The 25734-nt window shown below is 40.4% G+C and overlaps 1 protein-coding gene across 6 annotated transcripts in view; it reads right to left on the bottom strand.

Annotated features, from left to right (window-relative positions):
- RIPOR3 (RIPOR family member 3) overlaps positions 1 to 25734 on the bottom strand; it is a 152824-nt gene that overhangs the window by 39648 nt on the left and 87442 nt on the right. For 5 of the 6 annotated variants that reach the window (XR_006103421.1, XM_042462173.1, XM_042462172.1 and 2 more), the window contains 8 exons: positions 21249 to 21395; positions 17768 to 17846; positions 15247 to 15270; positions 13982 to 14035; positions 9187 to 9336; positions 8503 to 8566; positions 3592 to 3635; positions 2906 to 3031 (listed from right to left, as the gene is read on the bottom strand). Coding sequence is in view for 5 of the 6 variants with exons in the window: in XM_042462173.1 (XP_042318107.1) it covers positions 2906 to 3031; positions 3592 to 3635; positions 8503 to 8566; positions 9187 to 9336; positions 13982 to 14035; positions 15247 to 15270; positions 17768 to 17846; positions 21249 to 21395 (688 nt within the window). In the remaining variant the exon portion in view is untranslated. Of the gene's footprint in view, positions 1 to 2905; positions 3032 to 3591; positions 3636 to 8502; positions 8567 to 9186; positions 9337 to 10712; positions 11522 to 13981; positions 14036 to 15246; positions 15271 to 17767; positions 17847 to 21248; positions 21396 to 25734 lie in introns of those variants that run through there. The other variant, XM_042462176.1, reaches the window with a different exon arrangement.

Raw genomic sequence — 25734 nt, 5'->3', positions numbered from 1 at the left:
CTGTGCTTTACCATGCTGCAATGTCTTCTAATTTTCTGAAAAGAATACCCTTATAACATGAGCACTTTGCAAAGGCCTCAGAATCATAAGGTGTCTTAGGGCACATTGTTAAATTGAGTTTAAGGATTATAGGGAAGTCATTATGAAACTGTCACTGTGACAAATCAGTTAATGGTTCTCTACAGAACAAAGCGCCCTTCAAATTAAAGTACAGTGGACCCTTGTTATACGCTGGGGTTTGGTTCTAAGATCTCCCGTGTATAACAAAATCCGTGTATGCTCAAGTCCCATTAAATATAATGACATAGCAAAATGGTGTCCCTTATAAAAAATGGAAAATCAAGGTAAATTTATACTTTTTTGGAACATTTTCAAACCGTGTATGCTTGAATCCGTGTATAAAAAATCCGTGTATAAGAAGGGCTGACTGTAGTCCCTCGTTTGTTGTTTTTGTGTGCCTTCAACTTTTGTTGTTTCCAATTTATGCCAAACCTAAGGCAGCCCTATCATGGACATGGCAAAAAGACCACCTGTTTTTTTAGGTAAGGTCCTAAATGGAAGCATCATAGTTTTGAAACAGGTCTCTACCAATAGCAGAACCTCTTGCAGGAAAACAGTACATAAAGATAAGAAGTGATCATCATAAAATAGACTCAGGTGAGAATGCAAATTAGGCCTAGCCAAGTGGGAATAGGCCAGAGAATTACATTGGCACAGCCTAGTCATGTTAGCATAGTATGATTGTAGTCCAATATATCTCAAAGGAATCAGCTTGGGAAAGACAGTGTTAGCCATACATACAGCTTGACAAATAAAAGCCATAATAGAGAGGAGTACTACAACTAGGTATAATGAACTTTTGTGTTCACCTGCATTTAGGCAACATAAAGTAATGATGTCAGAAATATAATCCAACAAACACTCCAAAATCCTTTGAAGTGGATTTATTTTTGAGTGTCCAGTTTTGTCAGCAACCTCAGCCCACAGGGATTAAATAGCAATACCTTAGTCACACCTTTTTGATGGTCTTGATTTAAGAGGCAAGCAGGAAAACCAGATCATAAGGATCTAGAATTTACTCACTGAGTGTATTTGCATGACGCAGCAAGCCAGGGATCCAATGGAACTTGTCACTAATGAGCAGAATGTTAATGCATGCTATTGGATCACACCCTGGATTCTTTCTCTGGCTTGTTCAAAAGACTCAAACTAGATGTGGGACATTGCCGTATAATAGAATAAACCACCTGCAGATGTCCACTCTATGATTTATTTAGGTTTTCCTACTGGAAGGATGAGACAAAAAGCAGTGTGCACCACCACAGCCACACTGTTAATTCATGACATCATTGTCTTGTGTGAATGCATCAAGCATTTGAATATGCCAATTCAGTTTTTTCACATGGGACTTATTCCATTTGGAATACACATCCCCAATTAACAGTGGGCCTAGGGCTATTTCACATATGTACTTACATTGCTCAAAGGTGTCCTACAGTTTTAATGTACAACCTGCTACAAATGGAGGTTTATGACAGTACAACATAAATAAAGAATTCACCTGTTGCTATGATCTTTCACAAGAATTTACGTTTGAACTGATCCCTAAGATGGTTAAAAGCAGACAGTCTAATATGGGGTTCAGATTAGCTAAGAATGCAAAAGCGAATTCTATTGTCTCTTCCTTAAATCTGGAAGAGATTATTCATCTTCACTGGCATAATGTGAGACTCACAATATTTGTACAGTGCATCTCAATTAACCTCTCAGCATGGGGTGGAGGGAATGAAGAAAGGAACATTTTAAACATATTTCTAAAAAAATCTGCTGGAAAGGGATCAGGAATTCCTCCTTGTGTAGCCCAGCACACATATACACACTGCCAATAAGTAAAGAGTGTTGCAATAGTCTGTTTACAGAGTTTATGTAGTTTGTTCCAAACAGACTGTCATCTTCGGAAACTCTCCATATCAGTAATAACCACCAATCACCTAACCTGGAAGAGGTGAGGCATTTGTTTTGGAATAATTTGGCTGTGGCGAATCATGTATTCTATTTGTTTGAACGGCATACAACCTAACATGAAGAGGAAAATCATCGCACGTCAATTTGCATCAGCGTGCCCATTAATCTACATGGGGGGGGGGGGGTGAAACATAGCAGCAGTATTTAGTTTTGCTAATTTGTCTCTGATTTTGCCAGTTTTCTGAAACTAGATTTATAATATCTTCCTGTGTTAGTTATTTTGATACAGAGCAAGCCAAAGTGTCATGTAATTGGCCTTAAATAGTGATGGCACCAGGGCTACACTCACTTTGGGTGACACCTAAAGATTGTAGACACACCATTCTACTATAAAGTTCTCAGAGAAGTGTTACAAATTATGATTTGCCAAATTTATATGGTACATTATTAGTGAGATCCTCAAGACAAGCTGGATGTTAGAGATAACACTACTATTCACATATTCTTCTTTCCAACAACAGACCTGCATGTCTCAGCGATCATAACCAATTGCAAAATAAGCAACATCTTTGAACATATGGAGCTAAGGAAAAGCATGCACTAGGAGTAATGCCACTTTAAGAAGAACAATATCTTAACAGCATAATATGAAAAACTGCTCATGGGTTTTTCAGACCCTCTATCTTTTCTATGCACTTTTAATCACAAAATACCGCAATCTGGATTACTCCATGCACCATGGTAGGCAAACCAAAAAGTTTCACAGAAGAAGGGAAAAAATTACAAAGAAAAAGAAGAAGCAACACCTGGTCAAATAAATGAATATTCATTTGATTTTATGAGTCAAATGTCAATATAATATGCTCAGGGCTGTGAAATTTGTTTGAAAACCTATAGGAAGAAACACACAGTAGACTTTCCAACTGACATGTGTTACTACCTTGATTTCAAACTTCTCATGCAGATTAGGTATAAAAACTTTTTCCTCTTCATCCCACATTTGACCATCATCTGTCAGAATCTTGCCTCTCAGTTTCCATTTCTGCTTCCCCAGCCGCACAAACACCTAAGGAGGTAGTGAGACAAACACACAAGGGGATACAAACGTTGTTGTTGTTGTGTGCCTTCAAGCCATTTCTGACTTGGCAGAATTTGTTCAGAGGGAGTTTACTCTTGCCTTTCTCTGAGGCTCAGAGAGTGTGACTAGCCCAGTGGGTTTCCATAGCCAAACAAGGATTCTAGGCCAATTCTCAAACCACTAACCCACACAATACAAATACACAATCACATTTTGTGCTGTTTTGGGCAGAGAGATTACTCACTAGAACACTAAGTAATACACCTTCTCCCTATATAAACCACTTATTGAAATAAGATGGAGCCCTGGTGGCGCAGTGGTTAAATGCCTGTACTGCAGACATTCACTCAAAACCACAAGGTTGCGAGTTCAAGACCAGCAAAAGGGCCAAGCTCAACTCAGGCTTGCATCCTTCCGAGGTCGCTAAAATGAGTACCCAGACTGTTGGGGGCAAATTAGCTTACTTGCTAATTAGCTTACTTGCTGTTCACCGCTATGATCTTTGGAATAGCGGTATATAAATAAAAACCAAAAAAAAAATACTATACCTCATACTGGTCCCCTGGGCAGAGGCGTGCATAACCCACCAAACCTAGAAATAAAACAAATAAGGAATTTGTAACATCCATAGACTGAAAAAAGAAACCATCAACATAAATTGTTAAAGATCTCGGAATACTTCTGGTTACCATCCCTTCAAGTAAATGCCACAAGGAAAATTTATGGACAAGCAAATAATTTGGCATGAGTGACACTGGCAAGCGTTGTGTATAAATAAGTTTTCTCCAGTAAAGAAATGCTCTAGAGCACAAACCTACATCGATTACATTGTTATAGAAATGAACTTCCCAAGATCTGACACAATATGCAAGAAAACTGAGCCTGCATCAAAATACAGCCAGGTAAACCTCAGATGTTTATCAATTTACCATGCCATTTTTCCCCAAATGAAAGTCACCACTGCATGCTGTAACTGGATGGAGAAGGGCAAGTAAGGAATGCATACACGCCAGGCTTTTGCTCTTAAAACATCCTTCTTCTTTCTCAAGAGGGAACAAGCAAATTGGGGGAACAATTTTTGAGCATGTCTTTTTGTCTCTGTCCTGATTTTTACCATTAGCTCCTTATTGCTTTAAAAGTCTGTCAAAAAGTTACATGACTCTCTCTCAGACATGCTGTTTAGCCTTGAATTTGTAGTCTTCAGCAGCTTTAATTTTTAGCACTACTCCATCCACAGCTGGAATATAACAGCACAACCCTTCCTCTAAAGCACAGGTACAGCCAAACATTTAGGCCTATTAATCCCATGAGCCTCACCAAGCATGGCCAGTGGTAAAGGACTGTGGTGATTATGTCTAAAACATTTGAAGGGCTAAAGGTTCTCAAACCTCCCTCAATAGCACAAAGCATATCATTAAACAGAGAGTATGTGAACATCTAGAAGGCAATTCCATAATCACAAAAAGTCAACATGGGTTTCAGAGAAACAAGTCATGCCAGACAAACCTGATCTCTTTCTTTGATAAAATTACCAGCTTGGTAGATGAAGGGAATGCTGTAGATAGAGTATATCTTGATTTCAGTAAGACCTTTGACAAGGTTCGCCATGACATTCTTGAAAACAAGCTAGTGAAATGTGGGCTAGACAAAGTAACTGTTGCATGGATTTGTAGTTGGTTGATTGGCTGAACCCAAAGGGTGCTCAATAATGGCTCCTTTTCATCCTGGAGAGAAGTGACCAGTGTGGAGTCCCACAGGGTTCTGTCCTGAGTCTGGTGCTATTCAACATCTTTATCAATGACTTAGATGACAGCATCGGGGGCATACTTACCAATTTGCAGAGGACACCAAATAGGAGGAGTAGCTAATACCCCAGAGGACAGGATCAAAATTCAAAATGACCTGAACAGACTAGAAAGCTGGACCAAAGCTAACAAAATGAAATTTCAACACGGAGAAACGTACGGTACTACACTTAGGGCAGAAAATGAAATGTACAGATATAGGATGGGCAACACCTGGCAGAACAAGACTACGGGCCATTCAGACTACCTTTTTGTACCGAATTGTAACCCGGATTAAAAGTGGGAAGTTCCCATTGGCACCAGTTTAAACACATCAGAATTAGGGTCTTGCACACCCGATCCAGGGCAAATCCCCCTCAGAGCGGTTTTTCCGAAAGTGGATTATTTCCAGTTTCTTTTAGGAAAACCCAATATTCTCTGCTACCAGTCATGCCCCAGTCATGATCGGGTCAAGTTCAGGGGAGGGATTTAGGTCAGAGGGAGGGCAGTAAGCAGAACATGCCTCCCCTCTCGCACTGATTGCTTTGCAAGCGACACTTTTTAAAAATTATTTGTGTGTGTGTGTGTGTGTGTGTGTGTGTGTGTGTGTGTGTGACCGAATATGCAAATGCTTGTGTCCCCTTTTAAATTTGGCAAATTGATACAATGTGTGAAAGCTTTTGCTACATATGTGTATGTAAGGAGAGATGGCATTCTGGGGTGGCAATTGGAGGGAAAGCAAAGAAAGAGGATGCAGAGATGGCATTCTGAGGTGGCCTCCCCTGCAAGCGACATCTATGATGATGATGATGATGATGATGATGATGATGATGATGACGACAGATTATGCACATGCTTTGGGAGGGAAGGGAACAGGCTGGCATCCGGGAGGGGGAGGCAAGGGGTTCAGAGGTGGCATTGGGCTGGAAGCGAGGGGAAGGGAAGAGGCTGGCATCCGGGGGAGAAGGCAAGGGCTTCGGAGGTGGCATTGGGCTGGAAGCGAAGGGAAGGGAAGAGGCTGGCATCCAGGGGGAAGGCAAGGGCTTCGGAGGTGGATTGGGCTTGAAGGGAAGGGAAGGGAAGAGGTTCCAAAGAGGAGGAAATGCTGGGCTGGAAGCGAAGGGGAGGCAAGAGGCTGGCACTCAGAGGGAAGGCTGTGGAAACCCATTACTTTGGGGGAGTCACACTCTCTCAGCCTCAGGGCAAATCTCCTTGGAACGAATCTTGCCAAGAAAACCTCAGGATGGGGTCGTTTTAGGGTTGCCATAATCTGTAATAACCCAAATACACACAACACACACGCACACACATGAAGGTTTTTAAATCTGACAACTTGGCAGAATATGCTAACATTGCCGCCAGTTTTTTTTAAAAAAAAAAGGAGGGGGGAAAGCACCCATTCAGTTGGCCAATGGCTGTAGGATATGTCACTTTTGAAGAAAGCAATAGTGAATTTGACTGACAACAAAGGAGGCTCCATTTTAAAGCGGTACTGCAAATGTGAACTTCAGAGGGGCAAATTACATTGATCAAGGTAAAGGGTAGTAAGAACTTCTACCCGGGGAGATTTGGTATGGGGGCAACCGGATCTGCCCAGTTCTATCGAGAGGGAATGGGCTAGTGAGAATGGGGCCTATGTGTAAAAGGGATCCTGGTGTCCAAGTAGACCACAAGTTGAACACGAGTCAACAGTGCGATGCAGCAGCTAAAAAGGCCAATGCGATTTTAGGCTGCATCAACAGAAGTATAGTGTCTAGATAAAGGGAAGTAATAGTCCCACTCTATTCTGCTTTGGTCAGGCCCCACCTGGAATATTGTGTCCAGTTCTGGGCACCACAATTCAAAAAGGACAAAGAAACTGCAGCATGTTCAAAGGAGGGCGACTAAAATGGTGAAGGGTCTGGAAACCATGCCCTAAGAGGAATGCCTTACAGATCTGGGGATGTTTAGCCTGGAGAAGAGAAGGTTAAGAGGTGATATGATGGCCCTGTTTAAATACTTGAAGGGATGTCATATTGAGGAGAGAGCAAGCTTGTTTTCTGCTGCTCCAGAGACTAGGACCTGGAACAGTGAATGCAAGCCAAAAGAAAACAGATTCCACCTCAACATTAGGAGGAACTTCCTGACAGTAAGAGCTGTTCGACAGTGGAACACACTCCCTCAGAGAATGGTGGAGTCTCATTCCTTGGAGGTCTTTAAACAGAGGCTGGATGGCCATCTGTTGGGGATGCTTTGATTGAGATTTCCTGCATGGCAGGGGGTTGGACTGGATGGCCCTTGTGGTCTCTTTCAACTCTATGATTCTATGTAACAGTGGTTCACTTCTGAAACCACTGAAATAGTTTGCTTCTCAGTTCAAAATAGTATGATGTTATGAAATCACAAGTTTCAAGGACAGAGGGAGAATACAGAAGAGGAAAAATGGGGGGAGGGATAAAAGCTCTGGAGACAGTTTGAGAGTAGAGAGCATGCCAATCCCATGGACTGGTTTCTGTGTCTTCACCACTTAGGACAAAAGATGTGTTCACATCAGTAAAAACTGATGGAAAATACAGCTCAAGTCAAAAATTCTCTTTACACACACGTCTCCTATTGTAACACCAGTTACAGCTTTAGGCAGAGCAGGGCATTCCTGCCTGCTTCTGTTCTATTTCACACCGCTGAACTACAGATTGCAATGTATGGTTGTCAGTAATCAATGCAGCTTGGCAGCCAGGCCATATGATCCTAGAAACCCCCAGGGATCTGTGGTCACACAGAGAATTCCCCCTCCCTTGTTCCTTCCTTCATCCAAAATAAGTCACATCAGTGCTGAGCTTGAGCTCTTCCTCTAACTGAAACATTCTCTTAGTTATGTACAGCTTGGATATCCCTAGTGTGTGTGTGTGTGTGTGTGTGTGCGCGCGCGCGCGCGTGTGTGTGTGTGTACACATATTCATAATGTATATCTAAATGTAACTGGCAATTTTTTTCAGCTATATAACTGGAATGCTGGCTCTGAAATACTTTCAGAAAGATATGCAAGAGATTTAGCATGGTTCTCTGCACTCTCTCCTAAAAGAGATTGCATCTTAACTAAGCCAATCTTGATCCTTTCCTAAATCAGGCTAACACCCTGGGAAAAGCAAAGCTTCCTGTGGAACCTTAAAGTCTAATCATTTGAATATGGCATGAGTTTCTAGATCAGATCTCACATCATCAAGTACACAGAATGTCATTCCTGTTAGCAAATATCTATGCTATATACATGGATCCAGAGAAACGAAGGAAGTTATCACTGTGATCAGACAAAAACAAAATGCGAGAAATACAAAGAATAATAATTAGGCTTAGACAAATTTAAAATAGGGTTATAAGAAATACTCATGATGAGAAAGGATTACAAATGATATCTTGGTCACTTTGCTTTTCCCTTTTCTTTGTATGCCAAAACTGCATATTTAAATGCTCAACTTTTAGCTAGAAATTTGTGTTAGAAATCTAGAGATTTGAAGGGGAATTTCGTTGAAGGGGAAGAATTCTTCTTTGGGAGAAATACCTACATCTCCCATTCATAGCTACATCTACGGCAACAGTAATTAGGTCCTTGAATCCAAATTTATCCTTCAGGCCTAGTGATTACTAGGAATATAACTTTCTAGAAAAGTTACCTTTTCTAGAAAAGTTACCTCTTACCTTTCATCTTTAAGTGGAATTCTCCCAAATGCACTTCAAGTGTTCCCTCAATCAAACACATATCCTGAAAAAGAGATAAGGAGTAGTAGCAATGAACACACTGAGTTGACCAGCATGTATTGGCTTTATTATATAGAAACATAAATATTGGTCACTGGTTTAGTTTGCTTCAAAAGACAATGATTGGTATATTTACAGTGTAAAGAATGCATGCAAAGAATCCCACTCTGTTTTTCTGGTAAACCTTCCTCTCCCCTCCTGAGTCCCTAGTCATAACTAGCTGCAGAATATTTTCAAACACACGTGAGCAGTTTTTCAGGGAAAATAGAGAGTTGCACTGGGGGCCAAGGAAAGGTCGTCCACCTCTCTGTTTTAAAGACAGAAGCAGTTGGATTGGTGGACTTCACCCACTGGATTCTGGACTATTTTGCAAAGTATATTAAAAATAATGGAGCTCGTACCCATGGTGCAGTGCAGGCATGCACCCCATTACTTCTTCTGGGGCATGCCAAGATATTTTCTGGCTCAGCTTTCAGCATATACTGAAAGTTGCATATATCGCACCCGGGTATGACGCGAGTGCACTGTAGTTCCCAAGGACAACATTTAACAACAGCCAATGCCAATATTAATTTAAGGGGTATTTTTTCTTATTGGAACAATCAGAAGCTAAAGCAACTATACCTCTGTACATTCCTGGAGATTCTTATAAAGTTCTACCAGGCTTTCCCTTGATGCTTTGGTGGAAGGAGATAAGGAAAAGGCATGTTTCATATTTGAAGCACCATCTCGTAGTCTGCACTGGATACTGTAAGCTTCATATAATTCTTCAACCTTTTTAAAGAAGAGGGCATGTTCCAATTAAAAATCTCATAGATTTCAATAATGTTCAATGCTGTACAATTTAATTAAATAGATGTTTAAATTAATGGACTTCGTTTAGTTTGTCAGCCTGCAGCAGGCACAATCCAAAGTACAGTGGCGCCTCCACATACGCGATCTTTTTATAGGTGGCTTTGAGCATAGGCGCTCAAAGCCGCCGGCGCACGCGGGGCGGAAGGGGCGGTGCGTCCCATTCAGTTGAATGGGCGCGCGCACCCGTTGCATCTCACGCACCGCCGCGCCGCCACACATGAGCCCCATTGGAAACAATGGGGCTCGAGCATTGGCAGATTTTTTTATACGCGGAGGGATCTGGAACGGATCCCCGCGTATAATAAAGTTCCACTGTACTCTGGATTTTTTACTCATAAGAATGAAGCTTGTGAAAGCTTGGAATTGGAAGTTCTTAATTTTGACTGGATCCCATTCATACTTGGGGGAAAAAACTTTAAATGAACTGTACAGAAGAGAACATGACAAGACATTCTTGAACTGAACTCTCATATTCAAGTGAGAACCTTCTTCAGTTACAGTATGATTGGTGTGGGAAACAGTAATCTTTTATCAACAGTAGACATATCAGATGTGGAAATACATGTCTTTACTTGTATCTGCATAACCAGGCTCAATCAGATTGTGGGACTGAGCCTCAGGCTTGCAAGCCCTCCACCAAAGATACATTCAGGGTGCATCAGCCTAAACCACACCACACAAACTAATAAAGCTACCTTACCACTGATTGGAGATAACAGAGTTTCTCTCCACTGCACCACGCAGAGAGAATCCCCTGTTCACTGCTTGTGTTCAAGACAGTGTGTCTGAAAGATGTATCTCTCTATATGAACCTGCCTGAATTTTCAGATTCTCAAGGGAGGGCTTTCTCTTGGTCCCACTACCATCACAAGCACATTTGTTAAGGACACAGAAGAGAGCCTTCTCAGTTGCTGCTCACAGGCTAGGGAACTCTTTCCCATGAGATGTTCAGTTGGCTTGCTCTTTGTTCTCTTTCTGTTGACAGGCAAATACCTTTGTATTTAGGCTGGGCTTTAGCTCTAAAGATCTTTTAATGTAGTGTGCTATGCTTTTGGCACTTCTATCATGGTTTAAATGTTTTTTAAACCTCTTTAGCTTTGTACTTTAACAGAATTATATAAAAAAATTAAAATGTATAACAAGATTTCAGTTGTGCTCTGTTTAATTTCTTGGAAGCTGCTTTGGGTACCATGTTGGGAGAAAGCCAGGATACATACATTAAAAAATTAAGCAAGCAAGCAGCATAGGATGATTGGCTCTGATGAGCAAGTGGAGAGAACAGTGGGACTCCCTACCTGCTTGATGTCTTTTCCAGTGGAAAGCCAACCAGGGTGTGGGTGTGCATGACACAGGCGTGGAAGAAATAGCTTGGGGAAAAGTCTCAACCAGCCCTTCAGAGGGAAGATCCAGGAGTCAGAGGTTCTCCTCCTCTACTATATATAGAAACAAATCACTGGTCCATCTAGCCAGTAGTAAATGATGGCTCCCATTCCATGCAATGAATCCATGTTCCAAATTTTGAAAGCACTGTTAAAGATGTTGAACCTGTTTCTGGAAAATGATTCAGCATCTTGGAGGTTTCTTAAAGAGGTGATTCATTGCCTCCACTGATATAGAAGCCCCCAATGTTTCTAGCCCAATTGCACATAGTTCATCTGAGTGCAGAGGATGATCCAGATATTGAGGCAATATAGCCACATTGCATGTACTCTAACAATGAGTTAGGACAGTTCTTCAATAGACTGGTCCACTGTGTATATGTGTGTGCATGTGTGTGTTTGAAATATTTTCATGTTCATTCCACATGTAACAGGGAGCTGGTACAAAACTAGGGATCTTTCCTGATAGAGGCACAAGACAAAACCAAAGACGGCATGAAGCAGCTTTCAATTTCCCACTAATCCTGGGAGTTTTGTTTGCTGGAGAAAGAGAGAGTAGCCTGCCTAACGCAACTGAAGACAAAATATGCATCTAAAAAGTAGACTTTAGTCTATGAAAGTTCATGCGGCCAATTTCTTTCTTTCAGTTCGTCTCAAAGGTGCTATAAGATCTCTTTACATACTGATTCTACAGTCTACATACTGATTCTACATAGCTATTTGAATTCTACCAAGACACAGGGTTGCATATCCAGATCCAGTACAGGCACTTCCAAACAAAAACTAAATTTCAGTGATGTGGCAGGAGTAAAGAGGTTTAAACTGAATGTCACAGAATGCTAACACTCCCTGTAAAATTCAACATACACATACATGAGTAACATTAATGGTTATGCCAAGAAGAAACAACTGGACCATTGTAACCTTGAAACAGTCTGCCCTTATTTAAAGACCAACGCAAACTATAAAACCTCAGTGAAAGCTTGTTCCATGCCTGTGCCAACAAAAGCTACACTCCCTCCAGCATGTTGTGCTGCAATTAAAAGAAATCCTATATTTGACTTTCTGAAGAAGTCAGAGAGCACTGTTTAGTACACTGAGCTCTAGCTCTAAGGAAACTTCAGAATAGGTCAGTCCTGGTGATGTCAGGCACAATCCCCTTCATCAGATCCAATTTGGTTAGGGTGATGACAGTAAGGCTTGACATTATGTCATGAAAGTTTGAACATATTACAATGGTGCCAAGTCTCTGTAATGATATGTGAAAGCCAAATACAGATATTCAGAGAGGCAACAGTCCTGTGCAGAAATACAAAGAATATGGGATGGTAGAGACTCAGACCCTGGAGCCTAGACTGGTCCTCTGGGGATCTCCAGATGACCATGTCCTTCACAGAGACCATGATTTGATGCTTTCCTAACTTTTGTACACTTTTCTCCATCCTGAAAGCGCCTCTCCCAATGTTTAGTTACTCACAGTAAAAGCTTTAAGTTAAAATATGCTCATGTTCTTAGACACACCCCTTTTCCTTCGCCCTTAACATCTCTGTCTCCATTAGCTTTAACCAGACCAGACCATCCCATGTTGCAAAAGACAGTCAGAACAAGGATTCTAGCTGCATTCATCTATGTTCCGCCTATAATAGGGGATATTCATCAGTGTGTGTACAAAGATGTGCTTAAAATCCCCCTTCCCACAACACCAGAAGGCTAGAGTATGGCTGCATTGCCATAGCATGCTTTATACCGGATATCCCCAACCTATACTTGCAAAAACCATTCCAAAATCAATGGCTATAGCGGCTGGGCATGATGGAAGTTATAGTCCAACATATCTGGAGGACAGTGGATTGAGGCAGTTAATTTGATACAAAATGTTCTTTGGATGGTTGCATAGGGCTTTTCTGTCACTCAAATTACTTTCCCAGCACCAAAGCAGCCTATGCAGCCAGAAGAACGTTTATATAAAACAAGAATAAATAACTGAAATCCAGAGAGACGTTGACTCAAGTAACTAAATTATGCAAGATGAGTCAAAGCAATGTTATCAATATATTCAGGGCTGGATGTAATAGGAAGAGGATCACCTTCTCTGGAGCAGCAGAAAACAAGCTTGCTTTCTGCTGAAGATACTACAGAGCTGGTTATCACACGGGGAAATTGGTAATTTAAACAGTGATTAAACTGTTAAAATTGTGAAATTGAGATTAAAATGTGATTAAAATGCGATTAACACAAGAGCCATTATCCCATGAATAACCAGGGAATAACCAGGCAATAAACAACAAAAAATAATTCATGGGAAAATCCAGTGAATGATTTGCTGCTGTTTATTCCCTGGTTATTCACGGGATAAACACGTTTAATCTCGACATTGTGTAAAAACCATTAGCGCAATTGCACAATTATCATGGGATATTCCCAGGATAATAGCGCTTTGAACATGATGTTGTGTGAAAACCATTTGCGCAATGGCACGATTATGGTGGGTTAATCACCTTTTATACTTTCAATTTCTCCTCATGTGATAAACTCCTAGGACACAAGCCAAAGGGAAACCAAATTCCAAGGGGGGAAAAAATTCCATCTAAACATTAGGAAGAGCTTCCTTATAATAAGAGTTGTTCAGCAGTGAAGCAGACTGCCTTGGATGGTGATAGGCTCTTCTTACTTTTAAACATAGTGTGAATGACCACCTTTCAGATGTGCTTCAGTTGCAGATTCCTGCATTGGAAGGGAGTTAAGCTAGATTGCTCGAGGTCCCTCCCAACTCTATGATTCTTGAACTGGATTAGTCCTTAGAAAGTTACTCCTGTACTCCTGGAACCTTCCGTTATGAAAGAGAGGGTGAGGTGGTCTGCTACCTTTTTCAGCTGTCACAGAGTTAACCGTGGCTTCTTCCTTCCCTTCGCTCTTACTGCAAAAGGGTGCCCCCCCCTTTCCAAATATGCTGGCAATGCATGAAAACTGGTTCTACAAGCTAAACTTGGGCTGCATTCAATAATCACCCTGAATGGAGCCACTGAAAAAAGTCTCCTCCTTTTGCAAAGAAACTGATTGTGGCTTTCAGAAAGCATCTACGTAATGCCATTTCCCTTCAAACAAACAAGAGTGAAAGATATTTTGTGCTGGGATTTGTTTATACCACAGTATAAATCTTGTAGGCAGACAACATAAATCCTTACCTTGCTTATATGGAATTCCAGTTTCCTGATATATCTTTCGACAGAACGGATTTGCTTTTAAGAGGGAGAAAAGGATGTTCAAGAAGTTATTGATATAGCTCTAGATACTGTATTGTTTAACAGTACAAAATTTGTTGCCATTGTATATTGTCTAAGCATGATTATTGTTTTAAGAAGCCCATTATTATATGTGCTGACATGTCTATGATTAATTACAATAAATCCACATTATAGTCACTGCTAATAACATATGCCAAGTGACAAGTAGCAGTTGTTTTTAAAATCTTCCCAGTGCTCAATCATGCTGGCCTTCCTAGAAGCTAACAACTCAGTTCAAGAGCTAAAACTATACAATTTAAAAGTCAATGTGTGAGAAAGCAAAAATGAGAAACAGATCAATAGCATTTGTCACCAAACACTTGAGAGAACAAGCTAGATTTAATTTGTTGGCTACAAAATAACACACAGGGGAGATCTGGGGAGGGAATGCCTCTGTTGGAATGCCATCAGAAACAATGTCCTGGAGGTAACACAATCTCCCCTTTTTCATTGGGTTGCTCATCATTCATTATTATTATTATTATTATTATTATTATTATTATTATTTTACGTGGATGTTTATCAATCTCTCTCATGCACAGATGCATACAAATTATGGAATCAGAAAAATTACTTGATTCTGTGCAATTGAATTTCTTGTCAAACTAGAAGAAAGTGGGTGCAAAAGAGTGCTTTTGTGTGTTCATAGGTATCCAACCCCCTATTGCTGGGCACTCATGATCTTAATGTCCATGAACCTGTTTCAGCTTTCCAATGTATTGGCTACTGGGGTTCAAAACATGGATCGGTCTTTCTTGAGCCCTTGAATCTGCCTCTCACGACTGCTTGGTCTCTCAGAAGTACTTTAGTTGTGTATTGATGCATGGTAGAGGCTTAGACAAATTGACCCATGTGACTCCTTCCAGTTCTATGATCTCATAATGATACCCAGCCTGTGGGTATTAGCTGTCTTTGAATGCAACAAGGCTTAGCACTAGCCATTGCTCTTAATGCTAAAGATTCTTGTCCTACAACTCTCAGAATCCACAGTCAAGGTCTTGCTGACTGGGGGTTCCTGGGAGCTGTAATTCATCAATTAATTTTTCCAAGCTGTAGTACAGTTAATGGAGTGGAGTCAGGGGAAAGTAGAAAGACTGGTCTGTGTCTTTAAATATATTACAGTTGTTTGTGTGCTGCTTGTAGTCACCGCCAGGAAAATTTCTTACCTTATCCAAATCATAATAGAAAGCCTGAAAGAAGAACATGCAAAATTAGTATATCCATTAGAAGCTTACACCAATGGCTGAAAGACATTTTTATGAAAGGATTTATATTGTTTCAATATGTTGCTTTTATGTTAATAGAATAATAATCCAAAGCACTACTGTTTGGTATACAGTAATACTTCACACAATTTGGCTTGTACATGATCAGTTGTTGCCATATAAATATCAAGTCTAATACTAGAAAGTAGGGTGGGACAGAGCTTGGGAAATTACTTTTGCAACTACAAATCTCAGTATCCCCCAGCTAGCATGATCTTACTGGTTTGGGGGATTCTCTGAGGTTGGGAAAGGACAAAATCCATCCATGAATCCCCATGGCCTCAGCATCTCAGCTATAACAGAGCTTCTGTGTTTTTATCACTATATGATGAGTTTGCATGAACACCTTCACTATCTTACCACAGAAAAACTACAGGCCTATGCAACATCCAGTCCAAGTTCACTATTGTGGTTTGAAAGGTCTTTACAGAGAACTTCATCTCTGCAACCTGACTAAGTTCAAAGGTTCCTTTACAGGAAAAGAGAAGAAGCTTCCTCTACAGGAAAAGAGAGGAACAGCTGGGCTACAAAGGGATCCTAGGACTTCATAGCCTCCAGGTGTTTTAATTTGGCAGGGGTACTGTATATACTCATGTATAAGTCTAGAAATTTAGGCCAAAAAATTGACCCCAAAAACCTGACTCGACTTATCCACGAGTCAATGTAAGTACTGTACTGTATCTTAACTCATATTTAAAAGAAGGAACCACCTCCTGATGAAAAGCAAGAGTATCATATGTGAAGCACTGGCTCCTCCTACTCTCTCATCCATTCCGCCTTAAGAATAAGCACAAAGAGTTATGTCTGCTGGAATTTTGTAAGTTCTTTGAGATAGTTTTGCTTTGCATCATCCTCTAGATCCTTTGCTATATGCCCCTAAATTTTATCCCTCGACTTATTCACGGGTCATAGCAAAATCCATAATTTTGATCCTAAAACTTGCCCTTGACTTCTACATGAGGTCGACTTATAGTCGAGTATATACGGTAGTTCCCATTAATCCTCCATTGTCCAGTTTTTTCAGATGCTTTAAAATGTCCCAATTTCTCTCTCCTCCTCCTCCGACTTTCTTCCCTTGTCCTCAGCTTATTACAATTGCTGCAGCTACACTTCAAAATGCAAAGGTAATTTGCACTCAATGCAATTAGCAGTGATGAAAGGAGAGGAGGGTCCATGCCATTTTATGCCCAAGAGCTGCCTTTTAAAAATAAACAGGAAGCAACTTCTACTCACTTTCTGTTAAATGGCTCTGGGGGCCTAAAACAAGGTTAATTGGGGCAATTTATATATATGCATTTATGTGGAGGTGCAGTGAGGGTTTGCAGCCCTCCAAGTTTTCCTTGGAGCAGCATGTGGTCTCCTAGCCTTCTATATATGCCTACCCCACTGTACAGGATTTTTTTCCTAAATCACACTTGCAGGCTGTGTTCTCAATCCAATGATGAGCAAAGACACTTTCTTTAAAATCAGAGCATCTATGAAGCTGATTAACACACTCAGTTATGTTAGTTATGTTCAGTTAGTTCAGTTAGTTATGTTCCCATTTATGTATAAAGGGGATTTTTAAAGGAAACTCAACTCAGGTCACTGAGCACTCTTCTTACAGTTTATCCATAGTGTTGAGATTTTGCATCATTATTTATTTAGTAACACACTAAACACTTATTTTCAAACACACCAAACACTTATTTTCACATAAGAAACATCTATGGTGCAAAATCTCAGAATGCACCCAGTTGAAACTAACAGAAAGCTAACACCCATTGCTTCCTAAAGGAGATTTTTTAAGGAAGTTTAACTCAGGGCTCTGAACATCCTTCTGACACCCAAGTCTAATGTTTGACCCCTAGTGTTGAGATTTTACACCATTAACACCCACTGCTTCCTTGAAGTTGTATCAGCACTCACCATTTGTGACATTGGTCTGTAAATCCTGGTGAAGAGTATTTAGAGTTAAGGTTTGCCTCTCGCTAACATTCAAACTGTGAGTTGTGACACAAGGAGATAAACAACTTGAAAATACTGAGGCCAAGGTAGCCCAAAGTGTGCTTAGTCCAAAATGAACATGGAAGTACCACCAATTTCACCATAGAAGCTTCTCTACTGAATGCCCTGTGTCTTTTAGAATAGTTAACTTTGAATTAAATCCTTCATTTGCAGTGAATACCTAATTAGGAGTCATTCTGGATAAATGGCTCTTGCTGCTACTAGATAAAAAGCATCTTGTATCTGTTCCTTCTTTGTAAATTTTATTACAGTGCCAACAACAAAAAAGCTATGGAAGAAGTGGTAGGAGAACACAAAAGAATACAAAAATGGAGGACAAATGGAGGCTCTATAAAATTCTGGGGACCAGGCATGGTGGTTATAAAGTAAGAGCCTTTTTTAGAAGCACTTGAAACAAAAGGGTAAAACCTCTTACCAGCCTGGAGTTCCTTCTTGTATCCTTGTGGCATTCTGACAGATAATCCAGTTCTGCCTGATGTATTTCGAGATATTCACTAAAAGAAAGTAATAAATATGATGTGTTTTATGCTACACTTGAAGAACAGATTTCTAGTGCCATAGACATGCCTAAATTAGGAATCTCACTCATTTAAACTGTAATACTATCAAGGAAGTGTACTTAGATGTAAACGAACAAAGCCACAAGATAAAAGATGTTATCAGTGTTTATTAGTCATGATCTAGATACATATTCCCTCTAGTACTAGAGTGAGTATTCCTCGGTATATTAATAGCTGGGGAACATAAGCAGGAGGGTGATGTTTAGAGCTTTAACAGGTTACTTTTGGGGACTATTAACTCCCAGAAATCTCTACCAGTATAGCCAGTGACTTGGCTGGCTGGGAATTCTGGGAGAATGAGGACAAAAAAAGTAACGTTCCCTCATTTCTGTGGGTGTGGTTGCACTCATTGTGATCTTCTCACAGGTAACTGTTTACGTAAAGTGCAAACAAAATACTCAGCTAGACAGGACTTGGGCCTGGTCTAGGGGTCCTCTTAGCTTCCATTCGGGAATTATAGAAAACAAGACAATAAGACAACAGACCTAAACACACTTACATTAAACCTATTTTCTAGTTAAGAGTGTTTGTAATGGAGGAGGAATAAGACATTTCCACTACATTGGTTTGGAATGTGGTACACTGCGTAGCCCCATCTCTGAGGGTGGGATTATGTATTCATTTGTTTTATTTAAAACAAACACAGTTCCCAATCCCATGCTTGTCAAGATAGAAGGAATGTGAAGAAACTTAACCCTTCCCATGTCCCTCCCTATCCTGTATATTCCATTCCCCAAACGTCATATCTCTTTAGGCCTGGTCTATACCTTCAAGCATCAATGAGGAACTGAGCACAGGTCTAACCAAAGCAGAATAGAGTGGTACTATTATTTTAGACACTATAGTATGTGGTCTATTAAGATTTCTAGATCCCTTTCACATGTATGGTTGTCAAGCCAGATATTGCCCATTCCATATATGTAGTCTATGCAGGTTGCTAGTCCTTTGTGCAGCTGTAGCTGAGGGCTTTTTCCAGCCACTGCTTGCTTGTAGCAGCCAAGAACAACAACATGTATCTGCACACAGACCATATTCAGCTGCTGGTAACAACTATGCATTTTGAGCCAATCTGCTTACTTTTTCCTCCATTTTTTTAGATGTCAACAGAAGCTGGAAAAATATTACTATCAATTTGTTACTGCTGAACAAAACAGTTTTTCAGCCCAGCCCAATAACTTTAGATTCTGAAAAGAAAGATATGAATGAGAATAGAGTGGGGGAAAGGATTTCTTTACAATAGAACCTACCAAGTAAGGCTTAGGCCCCTTAGCACTTACTATGTCTGGTGCTCCCACCCCAAAAAGATTACAAGTAATAGTTGCAGATACAGACTCCATGTCAGCCCCAAAGAGCAAACCTCCTAAGCTCACATTCCTTTAACTTTGTGAGTTAATTCAGACCAGACACAAATAACTCAATTTTCTCTTCTTGCATTTACAAATGATGCCGTTGGTGCTGCTTTACAAGATGCAGAACCTAAATAGGTCAGTGTGTTTATGTTAAGCAGCCTGTATCTCTTCCAACTTACTTACTTGGGGGGGGGGGGATTCCCCACCACCACCATTGTAAAGACAGTCCCACCCATCCACCTGAGACCCATTGTTGCTCTGAAATCCAGTCATTTGATCACTTGTCAGTAATGTAATGCAATGGTCTCTAAGGCTAGTTTAATTATTTCTGCACTTAGACCTCTAAATTGCAGCAGCCTGAGAAACATATTGAGCTAAAGACCTAGTTTGTTCACATTGCTGTGAATCCCCAAGCCAAATAAAGATAACTCAGAACAAGTAGCTACCTGCATCTAGAGAATTTATTAGCCAAGTACATCATTCAAGAGCCAAAAATTCTTGTAATGATTGATTTAGGATTCCAAGAGATCTGGCATGCATTTGAAAGTCAACATTTGCCAAGAGTGGGAAATGGGAATCTCATTGGAGCATAGCAATACTCACTTTATGAAAGAACTCAAGATTTTATTTAATAGATACTGGTGGTTAGAAGATACCAGGCTTAGAAAAGTTACTTTTTGGACTGGACTTCACACAGTCTCCCAGCCAGCACAGCCAGTGGCCATGGAGTGTATGACATGGACAAAAAAACTGACTGCATTTCAACGGGAAAGCTCCCAGCTTTCAAAGCGGCCTCCGAAGTATTGCCTGGGACACAGGATGCAGCCATGCTTCATTTGCTTGGCAGAATTGGTGGCAGATTACGTGTAATAATTCCCGCCTACATCCCGCAGCCTAGCTGCATTCCATTGGGGTGCAGTCAGATTTTTTTTTTGTCTATGCAATAAACTCTCATGTTGGTTGCGGAATTCTGAGAATGGTAATCCAAAAAAGTAATTTTTTTCCATCTCTGAAAATGCTTGCTTAGACACCAGTGGCTATTATCTGCTGAACATGCTCTACAAAGATGAGTAGAAGTCACATGCAAATATTTAATGGGACTCGAGCATCCACGGATTTTGTTATCCATGGGGGATCCTGGAACCAAACACCAGTGGATAACAAGCTCCCACTGTATAAGATATTGAGGAGCAGGTATCCAGTACCCCCATCCTCAGTGCACACATCCCCAGCCATGTGCACACAAAGCAGCTACTCCATGCTAGTGCACTCCATCAGAGCCATTTAGTGACTGGGGGAGAACAGGCACCCAAGCAATGTCCAGCTATAGTTCTGCAGCAGAGAGAAAAAGAGAGAAACATTTGGTCTCTTCTCCTCTCACAGCGAAATCTTCTCTTTTCTCACAACTACCAAGGTACAAAAATCATCATCATCACCACCACCACCCACCTTTTCCCCAAAATTGGGACTGCAGGATCACAGCCTTGATTTTCACAGAAACTACTTAAGAGTCCTGTTGTTGAGTCACAACAAAGGCCTATTTAGTTTTGTATTATGCTCCCACAAGGGAAAACCAGAAATCTATGGGAAGTACACAAGTAGGATATGAGAACAGTTTCGCACTCTAGTTTTGTGTTCCTCAAGAACTGGTGCTGAGTCCCATCAAGTACAGTTTCTAATATTAGAATTAATATATATCCATCATGACTAGCAACCTCTTGCAGATCTTATCCTCCATGAAATTCTCTAATCCCCTTTAAAAGCCATCTGCAAGTCAGCTTGCATGATATATAACATATACAGTATGCAGCTGAGCCTGTATTTATTTTCCTTTTTGCTTATAAGTAAATGTGCAAGGTCCATATCTGAGTTGGCGTCACTGTTCACACTGACAGAACTAAATAATGCTTGAAACACAAAAGACTGTGGAAATTCCAGTATATTGTTGTATATTGTGTGGGTCATGGGAGCAGTGGAAAATTCTTACTTGAGTCCTTTCTTCAAAGCTTCAAAGACTTTCTTCACTTGTTGAGGCTTGGGATCCCAGATGACTGTCCCTTTCTGGAGGGAAGGATACATCTTGGTGGATTTTACAGACATTTTAGACCTCGTAGAACCTTTGCTGAGAGACTTTCTGTAAGGATAATTTTTAAAAGAGACCACAGTAAAGCTAACTTGAAACATCAGCAGTCTTGGATTCACAAACCATGGATGTAAAAACTTAGAAATGAGTCCAGTTCCTAAATCTGTTCCTCTGTATATTCATTCAAGTCCAGTGAAGCTTACAAACAAGTAAATGTTTATTGGATTGCACTGTGGAGGTAGAACTACTTGCTATTTTGGCACATGCAGTGTGCTACATCTCCAAGGGATTAAGTAGTTCCATAAACAGTTACCCAGGTTTAGTCTTCTTCAGAAAGACTTCATGGGATGCTTATTGGCATATGTTTCAGTAGAGCATATAGACTTAGGCCCGTTACAGACGGGCACCCTAGGATGGACTCAGTCCGTGCTAGGGTTAGAAAGGGGCGTCTCTTCCAGACACCCCTAACCCTAGCACGGACTGAGTCCGTACGAAATGGCGGTGGCCATTCCACACAGCCGCCACCATCTTGACATAGTGGACGCACTGCGTCCGCACGTTGTGCCCCGGATATGATGCTGCAAGTGTGCGACTAGCGCCTTGCGGCTTCACATCCGGGGCCCAGGAAGGAGCACGATTTTTGCGCTCCTTCTTTGCTGCGTCCGGGAACCGCGGCGTTTGGCTGCTACGGTTCCAGATGCAGCAACCGGCGGCGGCGGCAGATCGCCGCTTTTCGGTGGTCTGTAACCCGCCATTGTATGGATGGGGGCATAGCGCTAACATTCTGAAAGACAGGCAAAGTCTACTACTCCTTCAGCAAATCCCCAGAAAGTCGTTTAGGATGCTTTTTTAAAATAATAATAATAATAAAAATATGTTACTTGTTACTACATATAAATTGTTAACTTCTTAGAATAAATATTACTCATTAAACAAACAAAAAACTAACAATAGATTCAATACTGTTGGTTAGTTGCAACTAGACTAGACCCAATGCATCCAGTGTTGAAAGGTGAGTTATCACACAGGCAAATCCAACTGATTTAATGGCCCTGCTCTAGTTGGGACTAACAATAGGATTCAGCCCAAGGTTACCAGTTGCTTCATTATTCTGTAAAAGAACACTGTTATGCCCTTGTTATCCCCAAAAAGTAATGTAATGTTCTAACATTTAACATGTTCTATGTGAACTCTGCACCAGAGAAGCAGAGTTTGCCTTGTAGCAGAGTTTGCCTTGTAACCCTCACTGCAGTCTCAAATTGCCCTTACACAGGCTGCTGCCACACTACAGTAATAAAGCAGGCTGACACCACTTTAGCTTCCATGGCTCAATGCTATGGAATTCTAGGATTTGTAGTCTGGTGGGGGACCAGAGATCTCTGATAGGGAAGGCTAAATAGATCAACATTACAACTGTCAGAATGGCAGCATCCTTAAGAAAACTAAAATGAGATCAATGGGACTGAGCAAATACATCTAGGATTGGACTGTTATTCCCAAAGAAGCACTGAAATGTTTTTAGCAGAGTAACCTAATCAGAGCAGTGCTACATTAAAGGTATTTGGGGGTATTTAAATAGTGGGTGCCAACCACAGCTGCCTATGTTTTAGTGGTGGGCAATGAAACGATTGCTGAGCACAGGCAGTGGGCTTCTCTGAGAACTGAGGCTGTTAGCATCTACTTGGTGATGTCAACTCTTGATACTAGTCCTGCTCTTGCACTTGTATTTATTCACACAACAGAGTACGAACAATGGCCCTGTATGAAGGCAGATCACTAATCCATTTAGTACCATATTAACTATACTAGGGATGGGAAACATGTGCCCTCCACTTATCATTGGACTGAATCTCTCATTAGCTATATTAGCTATTACTGATGAAAGCAGCAGTCCAATAACATCTGGAGATCCACATGATCAGCACCCTGAGCTACAAAGACTGATAAAGGGACTGCAAAGTTCCAAGAAGCACCTTTTTTCTATCTGAAACCTGAATCAGCATTGTCAATGACTAGGAATTATGGGAACTGTAGTCTGAAACATACGGAGGACAATATATAGTCCAACACTGAAACCACTACATCACGATGCCTGTAGTCTTCAGCATAACATACAGCCATCCCTCCATATCCACGGATTCTTTATTCACAGATTCAACCATCCACAGCTTGAAGATATTTTTTAAAAATATAAATTTCAAAAAGCAAATCTTGATTTTGTTATTTTATACAGTATAAGGGACAGCATTTTACTATGCCACTGTATATAATGGGACTTGAACATCCATGGATTTTGTTATCCAACGGGGGGTCCTGAAACTCCAGTGGTACCAAGCTCCTACTTTAGCACACAAGGAAAACTTTCCATCAGGTGTGAAGGACTGGAACTTGATACACACCATACAACAAAGAAAACCATTGGCAGGAATGAAAGTATTAGACATATATATGGAATTAATAGGGCACAGTAACAGTGTATATGTGTGTGTGTGTGTGTGTGTGTGTGCCTTCAAGTTGCCTGTCAACGTATCCATGAATTTCAAGGATTCAAAATCATAAATTTCATAGGGTTTTCCTCTTTCTTTATTTCTTTGAGAAATGTTATCATTAGTCTAATCATGTGTATATCATTCATAAAATATGATCCTAAGCATGATTCCCCAGATGTTCTTTGTTTCCTATTAAAACATTAAGGATTGTGCTTTGATACAAAAAGGGTTCTGTTGTTCTTACAACTTATGAAACTGCTTTATACTGAAACAGGCCATCTAACCATATGTTGTCTACTCTGACTAGCAGCAGCTCTCCAGAGTATGTTACTCACGATCCTTCTAACCCCGTTACTCATGAGCCTTTCAGCTAGAGATGCCAAGAATCTCTTTGACCTAGGACATTATCTACAAATCAGAGGCTCAGCACCATTCAAGTATACTCACTACTTCCCTCCGTAATCCTGAGAGACAAGTCATTAGTATTCCCATTTTATTTTTCAAACTCAAAATACAGATTGAAAGAGAAATGGGTTACTCAAGACCATCCACCATATTCATGGTTTAGTAGAGAAGCTGAACTCCAGTTTTCCACACTATTTTCACTGATACTATGATAGCTCTCTTGCTCTGAAAAGATAAAGATTACATAGCATTAAGAAATCAGTTCTAAGCATATGTATGACATTTTCTTACATTCAGATTTACTCATGAGAAAACATATCCCTGCCCCAAGCACCAGTACTACAGTGCCACAATCCTAGTATGGCAGCAAAGAGGCTGAGAAGTAATCCAGTAAAGTCCAAAACACACGGCAGAAATAATCCAGTTTCAGACTGTTTTAACTGCCCTGGCTCAATATTAGGGAACACCGGGAACTATAGTTTTGTAAAACATGTAGCCTTCTCTGTAAGAGAGCTCTGGTGTCACAATAAACTGCAATTCCCTTCCACTCCTCCCAGAGTGTGCTCTCCTTCTGTATTTGGCATTCCCCCCCATTGTGGCGAGATGCCAAAGTACTTTCAATCATTGTCCCTTCAGGCTTCAAGGAAAGCTTTCCTCTTTGCAAGGTGGAATATTCACCCTTCCTGTGTCACCAGGGGTAGATATTTGAGGATCCCTTTTGCAAATCGAATATGTATATGTGAACTATCTCCAGATACTCTCCAACATATTATATTTCTTTGCCCGCAGTATCAAAAACCGAGAGCGAAATTGCTAAAGAAATTATTGGAATTGAATTACTGCTTAACAGATATAACTTTAGTACATTTCTTGGAGGATTGTAATGTACAGATTACACGATTGATGGCCAATTTTCTAATGGAGGCAACAAAAATCTGGTACAAATTAAATAATGGTTAGAGTTTAGTGTTAGATGATTTTAAGGATGATAAATTTTAAAGTATTCATGTAGACTATTTTAGTTAATTTTGTATTGTATTGTTTGTTGTATATTGTCTATTGAGATGCCTAATAAAGGTTGATGGATGCAATTCCCTAGCACTGAGCCAGGGCAGTTAAAGTGGTGTCAAACTGGATTATTTCTGCAGTGTGTTTTAGACCTAAATTCCTGGTTGAAAATATCATTTTTGCTATGAACATAGTTTGCAAATATTTAACATTATTGGTCAATGCTACACCAACACTATTTGGGTGTGCAAACAGCTTAATTTGCAGTGTTATTCTAAGGACTGCAGAGATAATATATGTGAAGCATATATTATGATACTCACTTTCTTTAGAGAGAAAAACATAGAAGTCAGTAGATCCTATTTCTAATTAAACCTAATAGTATTGGACAATATTTGTTTTTAGAACAACAATTTTTTCTTAAAAGTGAGACATTTTGCTTAACAGCATTGACATTTTACTCCCTTTTTCAAATCAGTCATTGTCTT

Source organism: Sceloporus undulatus, chromosome 4, assembly GCF_019175285.1.
Source record: "Sceloporus undulatus isolate JIND9_A2432 ecotype Alabama chromosome 4, SceUnd_v1.1, whole genome shotgun sequence".
In the NCBI taxonomy this organism is placed as follows: domain Eukaryota; kingdom Metazoa; phylum Chordata; class Lepidosauria; order Squamata; family Phrynosomatidae; genus Sceloporus; species Sceloporus undulatus.
Note: the sequence above shows the minus strand (reverse complement) of the source record. Positions and strands in the feature narration are given on the sequence as shown.